General features: G+C 40.3%; 1 protein-coding gene across 1 annotated transcript; it reads left to right on the forward strand.

Moving 5' to 3' along the window:
• Nucleotides 1–12806: 12806 nt before the first annotated feature.
• LOC113755883 lies at nucleotides 12807–15371 on the forward strand (the record flags this gene model as incomplete). Its single annotated transcript, XM_027299747.1, has 3 exons — nucleotides 12807–14339; nucleotides 14505–15033; nucleotides 15286–15371. Coding segments are annotated over exons 1-3 (2148 nt in total), but the record flags the coding sequence as incomplete, so codon positions are not given.
• Between the last annotated feature and the right edge of the window lie 420 nt (nucleotides 15372–15791).

Consider the following 15791-nt stretch of genomic DNA (forward strand, 5'->3'; position numbering starts at 1 on the left):
GTTAAGATATTTGTATTGGAGAGACAAAAAGATAAGATTAAAACCCTAAAGGACCATTTGTCACAAAACCATTGGACCTTGACTTTTGACCAAGACTTTTCTAACTTTACTAAAACCAAATTGGACCCAATTTCTCTCCATTTTAGCTTGTCTTGGACGAAATTTTGAGAGAAAAAGAGGGAGAAAATCCATCATCTTGCACTTCAATTTCTTGTCCAAATATTGAGTTCCAACCGATTAAATTGCAAATCACTCCATAAAACTTGCTAGCTAAGGAAGATTGAAGCTCTTGGTGGAGTTGTTTTGGAAGAAAAATCCCTAAGTCATCACCTTTCTTGATATTTGAAGGTATCATGTCTAGCCATCCTTTCTTTGTTCTTGATTATGCTAAATTAGAGACTTGTGATGGCTAAAGAGATGGTTTGATGGATTATATTTTGAGTTGTGGTTGGATGGATGAACTTTTATTATTTTTGGGGATTTTTCTGTTTTAATATGAGTATGATTATGTAGTTATGTATGATGATTGGAAATGATGTTTAATGATTCTAGAAGGTGGAAAAAGTGGAAGATTGCAAGTAAATTCTGTTTTGGAAGAAATCTGGAAAATTAGGGTTCTTGGTTCTTCATTCTGTCCGAAATTTTAGGTCCTAGATATAGGCAGAATTGGCCTTTTCTTAACACATGAAAGTTGTAGGGAATGACATTTTAAAGGTGCCTACAAAATTTCAGGTCAATCGGAGTAGCGTAGAGTGAGAAAAGTCGAAATTACTATTGCTGTTCTGGTTTACCCGAAATTGGGATTTGCGACTGTAATTGGTTGTTTTGGCTGGAATTACTTACGAATTGGTTGTTGAGGTCTTCTGATGAAATTTATCCCTGTTTCTTAGATTTTATCTAGTTTTGGAATTTCTGGATTTGGACTTGGAGAGCCTGAGTTATGATGTTTCCGCTGGAATGCGTTCTGTGAATCTGTTTTTGTGATTCTGGTATAGTTTCTTGCATTTTTGACCTGGTTATACTCGAAACTGGGTTGAGTGACCTTCTGCGATATTGTACCCCTATCTCTTAGCTTCGAAACGGTGGGTCTTGTACCTTCATCCGACCATTGTAGTACCTTTGGTGCCATTACCGCAAAATGACGTCAAAACTGTTTTTCTGGTTTTGAGCTAAACTTTCATTTCCGGACTTTTCCCTAGCTTGACTTGTACTAGTACTACTTGGAGTTTGCTGAATGGCTATTGGATGAACTTGTTGTTGTGTGTGTACCTTTGGGACTGGCTGAGGATATAATGAAGTTATGATGGCTGGAAAAGTAAGCAAATTCAGGGGAAGTGTTGTCCGAACTTTGAAAGGACTTGATTGCATTGAGTTTGTGATCTAAGACTTGGGTTTGAGCAAGGCAATGTTATATGATGGATGATTTCTGAGCCATTGAGGTGAGTGACCTCAAACTATTTCTAAAGTTATTTATGAATCGTTTCCTGCATTATTTACTTTTGAATTGTTTCCAAAGTTACTTTCGAACCGTTTTCTTACATTATTTACCTTTAAACTGTTTCCAAAGTTACTTTTGAACTGTTTTCTTGCATATCATGCGTGCTTGCATATGAATGTTCCTTGTTGGCTGTATTCCTTGATTTATTGGCTTGTTATTATTGATTGATAATGTGTTAAGTGCTTTCAATGATTGTTAAAACTAGTTTTCTAGGCGAGTGTGTATTTTATCATACTCGACCTAAATAAATATGAAATTTTCAATGATTAATGATTAAATACTAGTTGCGCATGAATGTAAGCCGTTTGGCTGAACTGGCCACTGCCCTTCGTTACCGATCGACTCGAGCCAGAAGCGGACTCGGTCGGGCGATATGGTGACCCTGGGTGAATTTGGTATACTCGAGTATTACCTTGTAGTCCGGCTACGTCCGGATGGGTGGAGTCCGGCTACGTCCGGATGGGTGGAGACCGGCCAACGTCCGGAAAAAAAAAGATGAACGAATAAAAAGATGAACGAGGGATTATTTATAAAAAATGAACGTATCCTTTTCATGAATGTTACTATCGCTTTCCATTGTACATGTTTCTTGAATTATTGATACTCCATATTTAATGTTTTGTAAATGCTGTAATCATTTCTGGACTTATCATGTGATTTATGACATCACTGAAAAGAAATATTGTTAAACCGATTTGATTACTGATTTTCTGGTTACTCGCTGAGCTTCTAGCTCACCCCAAAAATGTTTTATTCCCCTCCACAGGGCTCGAGTCGAAGGAAACGTTTGTATTAAAGTTCTCCGTGTGAATGGTTGGTATCAAGGATCAGAGTGGCACAGCGGAAGCGTGGACGCTTCGCTTTTGATATGTAATTCTTGGAGAATTTAATGTATATTTGAGATTTATGTTGTAATTTAATTGAGGACTTTAGTGAACGACTGAGTCCCGGCGAGAGCTGGGCAGGCGGCCCGCCGAACCCTCTGGTTCGCCTTAGGGGGAGGTGGGGCTGTCACATAGTTGACCGACTTACCAAGTCCGCGCACTTTTTTCCTGTGAGCATGAGCTTTCCTTTGGAGAAATTGGCCCAGTTGTACATAGAAGAGATCATGAGATTGCATGGTATCCCTATAAGTATTGTGTCTGATCGAGATCCAAGGTTTGTCTCGCGTTTCTAGCAGAAATTTCAAGAGTCATTGGGGACCAAGTTGAAATTTAGTACTGCATACCATCCCCAAACCGACGGGCAGTCGGAAAGGACAATTCAAACTTTGGAGGATCTGCTGAGGTCGTGTATATTGGATTTTGGGGAAAAATGGAGTCAGTATATGACCTTAGTAGAATTTACGTATAATAATAGCTACCATGCCTCGATTCAAATGGCACCTTATGAAGCATTGTATGGGAGAAGGTGTCGATCTCCGATTCATTGGGATGAAGTGGGGGAGAAGAAAATTATAGATCCCACGGTTATACCTTGGATAGAGGAAGCTCATGAGAAAGTAAAACTAATTAGAGAAAGGCTTCAAGTTGCCCAGAGTAGACAAAAGAGCTACGCCGACACAAGGAGAAAAGATTTGGAATTCGAAGTAGGAGACAAAGTTTTCCTAAGAATTAAACCCTTGAAGAGCGGAATAGTGTCCAAAAAGGGTAAGAAACTAAAGCCGAGATATATCGGACCTTTTGAAATTTTGAAACGAATCGGGAAAGTAGCGTATCAGTTGAAGTTGCCGGCCAGCATGGCTAAGGTTCACGATGTATTTCATGTCTCTATGCTTAGGAAATATCACCCTGACCCAAGCCATGTGTTGCTATTGGAAGGAATTGAGGTGGAGGAGACATTAACCTATGAAGAAGGACTAGTTAGGATTTTGGAAAGAGAAATGAAGGAACTGAGAAATAAGAAAATTCCTTTGGTGAAGATTCTATGGCGAAATCACGGACTTGAGGAGGCAACTTGGGAATTAGAAGAAGAAATGCAGAAAAAGTACCCCGATTTATTTCTTTAGAAAGTGAGAATTTTGAGGACAAAATTCATTGTAAGGAGGGGAGGATGTGAGAACCTCGAAAAAATATATAGATATCAATGTATATTCCATTGCAATTTTAATTCTTTAATAAATTCTAGCATTATATCTACTTGTTTTTAAATAAGTACGTAGAAATAATTTTATGTGATAAATAATATAATTGTGCCAAAATATTAACATACTTGGTTTCGCTATGTTAAATTAATATTTCTTGAGTTAGAGTAATTTTATTGCCTTAATATAAATTCTTCGAAATTTCGATAGCTCATTTTAATCCCTAATAAGGTTAAGTGTTAATTGGAAACTTAGCATTATAACAAAATCGATATAAGTATACTAAGTATACTTAGGACATAAAAAGTTCGATAATTGAACTCTCGTAAGATTAGTACATTATTAGGCATTCAAATTATATTTGGGGTAAACTTTGGAATTAGATTAGAATTGAGGACTTGAGTAGAAATTTGGAGGAAACGTGAAAAGACTAAAATACCCTCCGCTATCCCAAAAATTTCCATGCAACCACAAAGTATCCTCGGCCAACACTTAAAAACACTAACATTTCCATTTCTGCCGAAGTGCATTCCCTTCCCTCTACACACACACTCGACCTCCACTACCGCGAATCACTCCACTATATCAGCCTCAACCACAAACACTCCACTCCATCTCCATTCTCCACCTCGTGATCATCGACGAGAGCAAGAGAGGGAGAACTCCTCGGCTTGAGCAGCAGAAAGGTGAAGAGAGAGAGCGAGCCACGAGCTGTATTTCTGTTCTGTCCGAGGAAGTCAAGCGAGAGAGAGAGCAAGAGGCAGTCGAGTGAGCTACTGATCATCACCATCTTCACCAGTTCCAACCGAAACACCACAGCTTCAACCATCCGCAACCAGGACCAACACATCCAGTCGCGAGCGAGCCGAGAGGAGAGAAACATCAGCTTTCTGTCGCGTGAGTGAGCTTTCGGTGAGGTAATTTCTGGACTGAAACTAACTGATCAAGGGTAGATTAAGCTATCTATGGCCATGCATGTGAAGCTTAGGCATTTGGATGATGAATTTAGGAAAAGAAAAATATGATGTGCGAAGGAATGGGTTTGCCGAGAATTGAATGGGATAATGCAGAGTTAATTTGTTTATTTCTTGATAATCTGAGCTTATAACTGTGATTAGCGGGTTAATAACAAGATGATTAAGCTCTGCATGCAGTTAATTAGTTGGTATAAACCAGAAAAATAAAAATGAAATGGGATGAGCTGGCATGCAAGCCTAGCCGAGAACTTAATCTGGAATTAATTTTGTCTCTTGGTAGTAATCTGAGCTGATAAACAGGATTATCTGACTAAGAACAAGACAATTAAGTCTTGCATGAGGCTAATCAGTTCGGTTAAACAAGAAAAAAAAATGAAACAGAAATCTGACGCATGCAAGTTCACTCGAGAATAGCTGAAGAAATTCTGGAAATTGTGGATGATTACAGGTGCTGTCCGAACTTGATTTGAACTAGAAATGATGGTAACTTCATTAAGTAGCCTTGCATGTTAGTTTTGGGTACTTAACACACTGATTCAGCCGAGGAAAAATTGGATTTAAGACCAATTAGCTGCTGGAAATTTTAGGAGTAACCGAGAGGTTGAGCTGGAATTTTTTTAAATGGAAGCTACTTGGTTGAGTTTTCAATTGAGTTGTCATGAGCAGGGATTAATTGATGCTAAGAGCTAATGATTGATGAAGCTCTTGGCGCATTTGTTTAATTTTTGATCAAAAATGAATCTGTTGAAACCTAGGGCTAATGATTGACGAAGCCCTAGTGAAATTGCTGGTTGAAATGTGATTTTATTATATTGGCAAATCTGAGATATAATGTGCATGTGAATCGGAATCATGAAGTCCGTTTTGATCCTATGAACTTGAGTATCTTTAGTCAAGCTATTTAAATATATTTTACCCTAGTATTGAACTATAAAATTTGGTATTGAACGCTAACGTTAAGAAACTCGTGTGTCGGGACTTTTAAACTTTGCCAAACCGATATTTCTTCCTTTAGCTTAAACTAACTGTCGCGCCCCACTTTTTGATGGTGTGGTGGGTGTTGAGTGTGTAGTGTGTGTGTGAACGTGTACAAAATGAAAATAAAGGCCATGGGACTTGATAATGCGACGGTTTGGCCATATAAAGTTCAAAAAGGGTTTTTTTTGTATCAAAAATGGAGTCGCCACTTGGTATAGGGTTAGGGTGTACCAAGTCACCCAAAAATGATTTTTGTTTTTGAATAAAAAAGTAAATAAACCCTTTTAGAGAACTTTTGGGTCTACGTAACCAAAAGAGGGATCGGGGGTCACATTTGACGAAGGGGAAGGCAAGGATAAAAATCCAAGGCACCCCTTCGACCTAGCCAAGGCTAGTTGCGTGACTTAAACCAATTTTTCCTAATTTTTCTACCCAAGGTATGTATCGCGTATTGGATATGTCTATATGAATGCAAAAACCTAGACCTAGGGGGACATGGGGGAAATTTCTCTTCAAAGGTTGAGTGATGCCAATCACATTAATTGTGAAGCCCAACAATGATCCTTTTGGAGAGGTCACACCTAAACCTAAATGACGTGAAAAAATGAGTGGATGAATGCATGCCATGAAAAATGTGAGTTTGTGTGAAAAAGTAATAAAAACAATAGTGTGAGTGGAAGTGTGCAAAGAAAATGAAAGTACTCGTGTGCGAGTGAAGATAAAAGTGTGCGTGTGCAAGTGAAGATAAAAGTGTTCGTGTGCAAGTGAAGATAAAAAGGTGCACGTGTGCAAATAAAAGTGTAAAGTGTGAGTAGTTAAGTGAAAACGTCCAAAAGTAGTGTGAAGTGAGAATATGGAAAAAAGGTTGGAATATAAAGTAAATGTATGTGATAGTGAATGAATAGAATGCATGAATCCTGTAGGAATGCATCAAGACGGGAACGGGGAGACCTAAATTGTGACTCAATTTTCCCTTTTGATAGAAGGCAAAACTAGCGTGCTAAGGCCATCGAGTAGCCACACTCGCTCGTTTCCCATATCAGAAGGGGACTCTCAAGCAAATGTACCCTAACTAGTATGAGATGCAAAAATCCTAAAATGAGGGAAAAGGGGCTCGAGGAGCATGCCAAATGATAAAACTAAGAAAAATGCATGACATGTAGTGAACATGCAAATATGCACTAACAAAAAGGGATGGCCTAATGAGCCACAACTAGCATTGGACTAGTGTGGTGACGTACATTCATCCATTCCATTCATTCATGGTTATGAAAGCAAGTAGACATGCCAAAACGCTCGTAAACACGTAGCACGTAGCACTTAGCATGCTCGACTAGATGCAAGAGCCTACTAAAGCAATTAAACATGTAGCAACAAAAACAAGCAACCAAGGGGAAGGGGAAATGGACCAGATGCTCTCCGAGCGCTATCTATTACAAGCCAAGAGGTGTACACATACCCCATAAAAGCATAAAAGGGAAAGGGTGAATGGACCAGATGCTCTCCGAGCACTATCTATTACAAGCCAAGAGGTGTACACATACCCCATAAAAACTTAAATAAAAGTAAAAAGCAAGTAAATGCATGCAAGGAGGTAAGGAAAGCGAAGTAGACAGGCATATTCACACAACACGTAGGAGCACGTAAGGTCAAATGTAGTGCAAATGAGGGATAGAGTGTACCTCCCTTGAATTGACGCCCCAATGAAGTGAAATTATTCAATTACCCTCCAAAATAATAAAAAGGTCAAGGCACCACTTTATTTAAGAAAAATTAAAAGAAATGGGCAAAACAAGGCTCACTTAGTCATAAAGTCCCTAAAGTCATAACTTAAGTGCAATTTAAGCTAAGCATGGTAGTTAATTGAAGCAAACAAGCAATGAAGTTGCACAAATTAAAATTATCAAGGACCAATTTGATGAAATTATTCAATTGATTGGGCCATAGCAGGAGAAGGAGAGACTTGGGGGGTGAGGATGCAATTTTCTGAAATTAGTACATGCATGCATGCAAACGTACGAAAGCATTCTCTGCATCAAACAAACCAAGTGATTATCATGCCAATTCATTCAACAGCTTCCATGATTTCTCAACAAGATTCGGCAAGCAAGATCCATTCAAAGCTTTCAACCAACTTCAATTAACAAACATGGCTAAACACCTCTGAAAAATATAATTCATGGCAGCACTTCATGCTAATGACAACTAGAAACAGTGGCTGCGACAACAAAATAGAATCTGCTGCGTTTTCACTGTCCTCAGGTTTCTGCAAAGTTTTCGGTCAACAATCTTGCTGCAATGTTCCCTCTTGTTTGTGCATCCGCAAATCATGAGACATTTAGACGAAAACATGCAATTCTATCCTTAATTAGTTACACCAGATTCAGCTAACAAGATGACCAAAAAAAAAAACTAGCTTGTATGGGCTGTTATGGGAAGAAAAGAAAGCAGCAAATGATGAAGACGAAATGCAGCAAAAGAAAGGACGACACTTGCGGCTTCCTGTTGCAACCCTGCGGCTCCACTCATACACACAAAAAAAAATGCACTAAGCTCATAGGTTTATCAACCCCAAACCAGTAAATATCTCAAGCGTTTAGTTAGCATAACCTGAACAAATTTTTTGATTTTTGCACGCAAGCAAACAAATGCCAAAGACCTCTTTACTTCTGCAATTGCTGCTGCTACTTCCGCAGCTTACAGCAACTCAGAAAAATAATAAAATGCAGATGCAAACATTCAGCAAAATTGTTCAGCCAAAGAAACCCAGCACTAGTCAAATATCCTCAAACATGGATCTACTCTCTTTTATACAAAATCATGCTGGACAGAAAGCCAAGGAAAGAAAACTTCGAGCTTTGGGCAATCGAAAAAGAAAATCCACGCTGCTGCAACAAGCCAACTTCAAGCTTGTTGCAGCAAGCTTTTATGCACAAAATCTGCAACCAGACGAGGACCCATGCAACCGTGTGACCAAGAGTTTACATCATTAGACATTTAGACATAAAACATCCTAGAAACAGGTGACAAGGTTCATCAAAACCCTTTACTAGCCTTGAGCATGGAATTCACAGAATCAGGGAAAAGAATGCGCATACAGAAAGCTAGGGAAATAAAAATTCTGCAAATTTGTTCGTGCTGATGAAACTTATCCGAACCTTATGCATTAATTTATTTCCATCAGAGTCATAAGTTCAGCATAGAGGCTAGGAGAGGGACTTGGGATGAACATTCATGATAGACCACATTCGAGTTTCTGTCTCTCAAAACCAGTCCAAGCTAAACAAATCCAAGCATAAAAACAAGCAAAGCCGCAAGCTTTCTGCAATTTCCTTTCGGCCAAGACGTAAAACAGGTAAGAATCCAATACCTGAATGGAGAAAAGGCTCAAGATGATTCGGCCAGAAACCTCAAAACGTCAGCGAAAGAGCGCGGGTGATGACACAAGCCCTTCTTCGTCTTCGCGACTGAAGACCCTTTTGGTTTCGCTCCTCTCCAGCAGCCAACAGCTCCCCTAACAATCTTCTTTTTCCATCCTCAAGCTCACAGCTTTTCACTCAGCCCCCTACCACTCTCAGTCTCTCTGGTTTTGCTCGTTCATCAGCCCTCTCCCCTGTCCTAAAATTTTCTCGCCGTCACTTTTTGTTCCTCCAAGAAACTCTCTCGGCTCTCTCTGATAATTTTTAGCCGTCGACCTTTCTTCCATCCCCCTCCCCTGCGGCTGTCTTGCCTTTTTCTATTTATATGGGAACTTCCAAAACCTAAACCCCAGCCCTTTCTGATATATTTGCAGCTAAGGAGCTGCCCGATGCTTCTTTGCAAGCTGCGGCAAAATGCAGCTTGAATGCCGCGAGCACGTTTTTTTTTATTTTAAATAAACTTAAACAAAATTAAAATAATAAGAATAAAAAAAACGACAACACCTTAATTAACATTGGATGGAAAAGTAAATGAACTAGAAACCACAAAAAAAAATGCAAATTCCACTTTTTCCCTTTTTTATTTTCCATTTTCATCATTTTTCCTTTTTTTTCTTTTTCAATAAAATATTGAATTTGAGTCAAAAACAATTAAAGCATGTTCTTTTTGAATTCTTTTTTTTCTTTTCGAGAAATTCTATGTTAAAAACTTAAAAATAATAATAATAACACAAAAAACTAAAAAACTAAAAACTAAAAAGTGAAAAAACAAGCACAGACTAAAAAAATAAATAGTAAATGAAATTACACCAAAATTTGGTGTCTACACTAACCTTATTATTGTTAGAAAATGATTTCACTAGTTTTAAAACCCTAGGTTCTACTCTATTCCTTCTCTTTCCTTGAAATTGTCCCTGGTTAGTTGTTCCAGAGGAAATTGTCCAAAAAAAAAATGAGATTTTAATAACTTTAACTAAAAAGCGTGGGAAAACTTGTTCGGCAAGAAACCCTACGAAATATTTTAACACTTTTACTAGTTTTGATTTTTAAGCAAATTGTTGATTCAGTTTCGAAAGGATAAACTAGTTATACACACAGACAACTTTTCCTACGTAACCCTAGAACTGGTATAGCCAACTTATAGTTTTTAAAATTTGATATTTTAGGGTTTAGCGAGGACGCGGATTTCGATTCTCAACTTGACCTCTGAACTTCACTCTTGGTGAGTGTCCCTGCTTGTTCTATGCTTATTTGGTTAAAGTGCTTTCGTGACTCGATATGCGATAATTGGAAAATGATTGCTGGTCCATCGAAGTGAGCAGTGTGTACTTTATCACACTAGCCTTTCGAGTGGCGACTTGCTTGAAGTGTTTTTCGTGAATATTTTGCTTGCGCTTGCTATAAGTGTTGGACGTAAAGTCGTTGGGTGAATCCCTCGACCAGTCTATAAGTGTTGGACGTAACGTCGTTGGGTGAATCCCTCGAGTCTATAAGTGTTGGACGTAACATCGTTGGGTGAATTCCTCGACCAGTAAGGTATACTCGAGTATTACCACTTTCGTGCTTGGCGTGCGGGCCCGGGACAGGGGTAAGATTGGTGGTCGGAGTTAAGAAAAATAAAAAGATCTACACGGACCTTAGGTAGTGAAAGTTGACGGAGGGTCGACTACGGAAAATTTTGATCAAGCTCGTGGAGAAATGGCTCCTGAGAGCCCCTGTATCCTATCTTGTGCTGTTAAACGCTTTCCTAATTGTTTACTTTAATTGAAGTTAATACTCGCTATTGTTTTATGTGATTGCATGTTTTGGGGCACCACTGAGCTTTAGCTCACCCCACGTTATTTTGTTTTCCTTGACAGGTTCTGGCATGTGAGAAAGACCTGAAATCTACTTTACTTGTTATGAATGTAATTCGAATTAAACAGTGTAGTTTTGTTTTGGGTTGCCACTTGAAGCTGGAAAAAGTGCAAACCCTGGTTTTGTTACTTGGCTTGTAAGAATGTATGTGGCTTGTATGAATTTGTTAAATGGGACTGTTTGACTTTATTCCGTGGTTTGTAATGCATAAGGTATTTAAGAATCGACGAGTCGCTATCTTAAAGTGCTGTTATCTTTGAAGTTAATGTGGTCTTAGTTATTGGTCTATTTTGGAGGATCACTATTGTAATAGTTTAGGCTATACTTCGGAAGGATTTGGGCTAGATTTCTTGTATGAGTCCTGGCGAGAGCTAGGTAGACGGCCCGCCAACCCTCTGGTTCGCCTTAGGGGGAAGTGGGGTCGCCACAGGTGGTATCAGAGCCTAGGTTAGAAAAGTTATTTGAAAGACATATTAGATATGTTAGAAACCCTAATCCTTTCTAGAAGTAAGAAATGAGGCCATTAGATATGTCGTAAGTGATATCTGAACCAGTTAGCCATTTAAGTTTTAACCTTTGGGTTTTGATTCTTTGGCAGGTATGGAAAACGGAAATGGACATGCTAATGGTAATAGAGCGACTAATGGACACATAGAGCCGCTTAGATCCATCTCATATAGGCCACAAGGCGGAGGAGCTCGTGTGCGGTATACACCAGCTGATAGGTATCCACGATACCAGTTTAGGGCTATATACGCTTACCCTAATGAGTTGGTGCTATCTTTGGACGATAAGCGCCGCCAGCTGTGGGACGCTAATCATACCTTGACCTAGGATGCTGAGGAGTTGAGTATCATGGTTGACACCCAGTTCGACCGTATAGCCAACTTAGAGATGAGGCTAGCGGCTGAGCATGCTAGGTTGGAGGCTGCTCGTGTGGAGATTGAGCGACAGAGGTCTCGGGTGACTCGATTAGCTGAGAGGATACGTGGTAGGTGTGCTGGTATTAGGGCTGACGCCACTATGATGATGGATGAGGCCACGAGCATTCTTCAGGGTAATGCTCAGGCAAGTGGCGAGGAGGACCCGGAGGAGGATCTGGAGGAGGACGTTGCTCCTGGTAGCCCTGCTGAGGGTTAGGTTAGGTCTGACTTGATAGTACTGGATATGTAGGGATAGAAAGGGGGACATTTGTTAGGTCATCAAATTTTGTCTAGTTGGATGACTTACTTTTGAGGCACCACATCTCTAATTTTTTGTTTAAGGGATTATTTGTATGTATTTTTGTTAAACTCATGTGCCTTACTTTTGGAAAGTGTCCCAACCCGTTATTGAATGACTCTCACGTGGAAATATATGTTAAGCATTTTATTCTTCTTTTTCTCAATTTTGATGTTGATTTTATTTACAAAGAGAAAACTAATAACAAATAATATTCTCGCCTAATTGCCTTATTTCTCAATAATAGGCATAACTAGGCCATGGATCGACAAGTGATAGGTAGGGAACGTGGGAGACCAATTAGACAACACCCCGAGGCGGGTGGTGATAGGGAACCTGAGGTCAATCAAGACCAAGTGGCCACCACAATTAATCGAATCACTGATGTCCTAGAACGCTTGACTGAGCACCAAGCCTCTGGACAAGTGCATCACCAAGGAGGCCCAGCCGATACTGAGAATCGGGCACTGGAGAGATTTTTGAAGTTCGGACCTCCCAAGTTCCATGGAGGACCTGAACCGGAGGTCGCGCGAAGGCTGGTGGGAGAGAATCTCCGACATTTTCGCAGCCTTAAACTATGCGGAAGAAAGACAAGTGACTTTCGCCGCATTCCAGTTTGAGGGAGCTGCTCGCTCCTGGTTAGGGTTAACTGGGACAGGAATCATACTCCCAGGATCTGGGCGAACTTCACAAGGGAGTTCAACGCCAAGTTTCTTCCACCTCTCATCCAAGAGAAAAGAGAGGACGACTTCATCAAATGTAGGCAAGGGGCGATGAGTGTTGCCGAATATGAGGTCCAATTCACGAAATTGTTCCGTTTTGCTCCTGAATTGGTAGCCACGGAGCAAGGGCGTGTAAAGAGGTTTGTGCAGGGACTAAATGTGAAAATTCAGGAAGGTTTAGCTGCCGTTCGATTGGACACATTTGCCGATGCTGTCGAGAGAGCCCAAAGGGTTGAAGTAGCCAGAGCCCAAGTAAAATCTTTTCAGGCTAAGAAAAGATTTTCCCCTAGTAGCAGTTGGGAGCCGACTTATGGAAGTGCTCCACCGGCCAAAGTGGGTCGAGGAACGGGTGGAGTGAATAGTCCTGGAGCACCACGAAGCGCTCTAGCAAGAGGAACTGGGGCAAGAAGTGTAGGGGAGAGAGATAATGGAGCTAGAGGGGGACCAACTAGAAGGGGTCAACCTAGGAACGCCTCGCAAGGAGGTCGTGCGATAATTTTCCAGGTGACTTGCGCGTATTGCAAGAGAATTGGCCATACTGAGGACGGTTGCTGGAAGAAACAAGGAAAGTGCTTGAAGTGCGGAAGCAGTGAGCACCAAATTTTCGGTTGCCCAAAAATGCAAGATGGTGGTACCCTGAATGCTAGACCAGCCAATTCTGGAGGAAATAGGCCGAAAGTTCCTGCTAGGGTGTACGCTATAGAGGACCAACCTGTACCTGATTCCTCGGAAGTTGTTGAAGGTACTCTTCCAATTTTTCATCGATTAGCTAGAGTACTAATTGATCCTGGTGCAACTCATTCATTTGTGAATTCAACTTTTATGTCCGGAATTGATGTGAAACCTATTAGATTACCCTTCGATCTTGAAGTTAGGACACCTATGGGTAATAAGAATATAATCACTAGCTTAGCCTATAAGAATTGCGAATTCTTGATTGGAGAACGTAAAATGCTAGTGGATCTAATCAGCTTGGACATAAAGGGGTATGATGTTATTATAGGAATGGATTTTCTAGCCCATCATCATGCTAAGCTTGATTGCAGAGCAAAAGTGTTAGAACTTTGGATTCCCGGGGAAGCAACTCTGAAATTAGATGTGAAAGGTAGGTTAGCATCGTCTGCTATGATCTCGGGATTTCGGGCGAGGAAGATGTTGCATAAAGGAGCGCGAGGTTTCCTAGCCTTCTTGATTAACGCTCCTAGTGACCAAGTGAAGTTAGAAGATGTACCAGTGGTACGGGAATTTCTGGACGTTTTCCCTAAAGAACTAAAGACATTACCACCGGAGAGAGAAGTGGAGTTCAAGATTGACTTGGTGCCGGGAACGGCTCCGATTTCTAAGACTCCGTACCGAATGGCTCCTGCAGAGCTAAAAGAGTTGAAAATTCAACTGCAGGACCTACTGGAGAAAGGTTTCATTAGAGAAAGTGACTCACCATGGGGAGCACCCGTTCTATTTGTCAAGAAAAAGGACGGAAGCTTGAGATTATGTATCGATTACCGAGGGTTAAACGAGGCTACAATTAAGAACAAATACCCTCTACCTTTGATCGATAGTTTATTTGATCAGCTGCAAGGATCTGTAGTTTTCTCTAAGCTGGACTTGAGGCAAGGGTATTGCCAATTGAAAATTAAGAAGGAAGACATACCCAAGACTGCTTTTAATACAAGATATGGACATTTTGAGTTTGCAGTTATGCCATTTGGATTAACTAATGCACCAGCTGCTTTCATGGATTTAATGCAGAGAGTCTTTAAGAAGTATCTGGATCAGTTCGTAGTGGTTTTCATTGATGATATTTTGATATACTCTAAGACTCGAGAGGAACATGTTAAGCACTTGGAGATAGTTTTGCAGATATTAAGAGAGTATAAGCTATATGCCAAATTCAGTAAGTGCGAGTTTTGGCTGGAAGAGCTATCTTTTCTAGGGCATAAAGTTTCTAAAGAGGGAATTGCCGTGGATCCGGCAAAAGTTGAGGCCATAATGATGTGGAAACAGCCAGAAACTCCAACAGAAGTTAGAAGTTTCTTGGGTTTAGTAGGTTACTATAGGAAGTTTATCAAGGATTTTTCGAAGATTGCTGGACCTATGACCGAACTAACCAAGAAAGGTAACAAGTTTATCTGGGCTCCAAAGTGCGAGTCCAGCTTTCAGGAGTTAAAGAAGCGATTAACATCCGCTCCTGTTTTGGTATTACCTGATGGAGGAGAAGGTTATGTCGTATACTCTGATGCTTCTAGAGAAGGTCTAGGATGTGTTTTGATGCAAAAAGGTAAGGGGGTTGCCTATGCTTCTAGAAGATTGAAGCCTCATGAACAAAATTACCCAATGCACGACTTAGAACTGGCTGCAGTGATCTTTGCCTTAAAGAAATGGAGACATTACTTGTACGGCGTGACTTTTGAAGTTTATACGGACCATAAGAGCCTCAAGTACTTGTTCTCCCAAAAGGAATTGAATTTGAGACAAAGGCGATGGGTAGAATTTTTGGAAGATTATGATTGTTCAATTAACTACCACCCAGGAAAGGCCAATGTGGTAGCCGACGCTCTAAGTAGAAAAGCCCAAGTAGCGGGGTTAATGGTTAAAGAATGGGACATGCTAGAAGAGGTTAGTAGTTGGAACCCTCGCTTGGAAAGATTGAAGATTTTATTCGGGAATTTGTCATTAAAGTCACCATTATTAGAGCGTATTAAGGAGGCCCAGAAAACGGACCCTCTAATTCAGAAGAATGTACAGAAAGTGCAAAAAGGGGAAACCCTAGATTTTAAATTAGGGTTTGAAGGAGTGTTGAGGTTTCAAGATCGAATTGTGGTTCCGGCAGATGAAAAGTTAAGGAAAGAAATTTTAGAAGAATCACATCGATCGAAGTATACCATACATCCAGGAGTGAATAAGATGTATCATGATGTGAAAGGATTATACTGGTGGGACGGTTTGAAAAAGGACGTGGCGGAGTTCGTACAGAAATGTTTGACCTGTCAACAAGTAAAAGCTGAACATCAGAAGCCCTCTGGTCTATTGCAACCT

Source organism: Coffea eugenioides, unplaced genomic scaffold (genome assembly GCF_003713205.1).
Source record: "Coffea eugenioides isolate CCC68of unplaced genomic scaffold, Ceug_1.0 ScVebR1_180;HRSCAF=731, whole genome shotgun sequence".
Classification (NCBI taxonomy): Eukaryota; Viridiplantae; Streptophyta; class Magnoliopsida; order Gentianales; family Rubiaceae; genus Coffea; species Coffea eugenioides.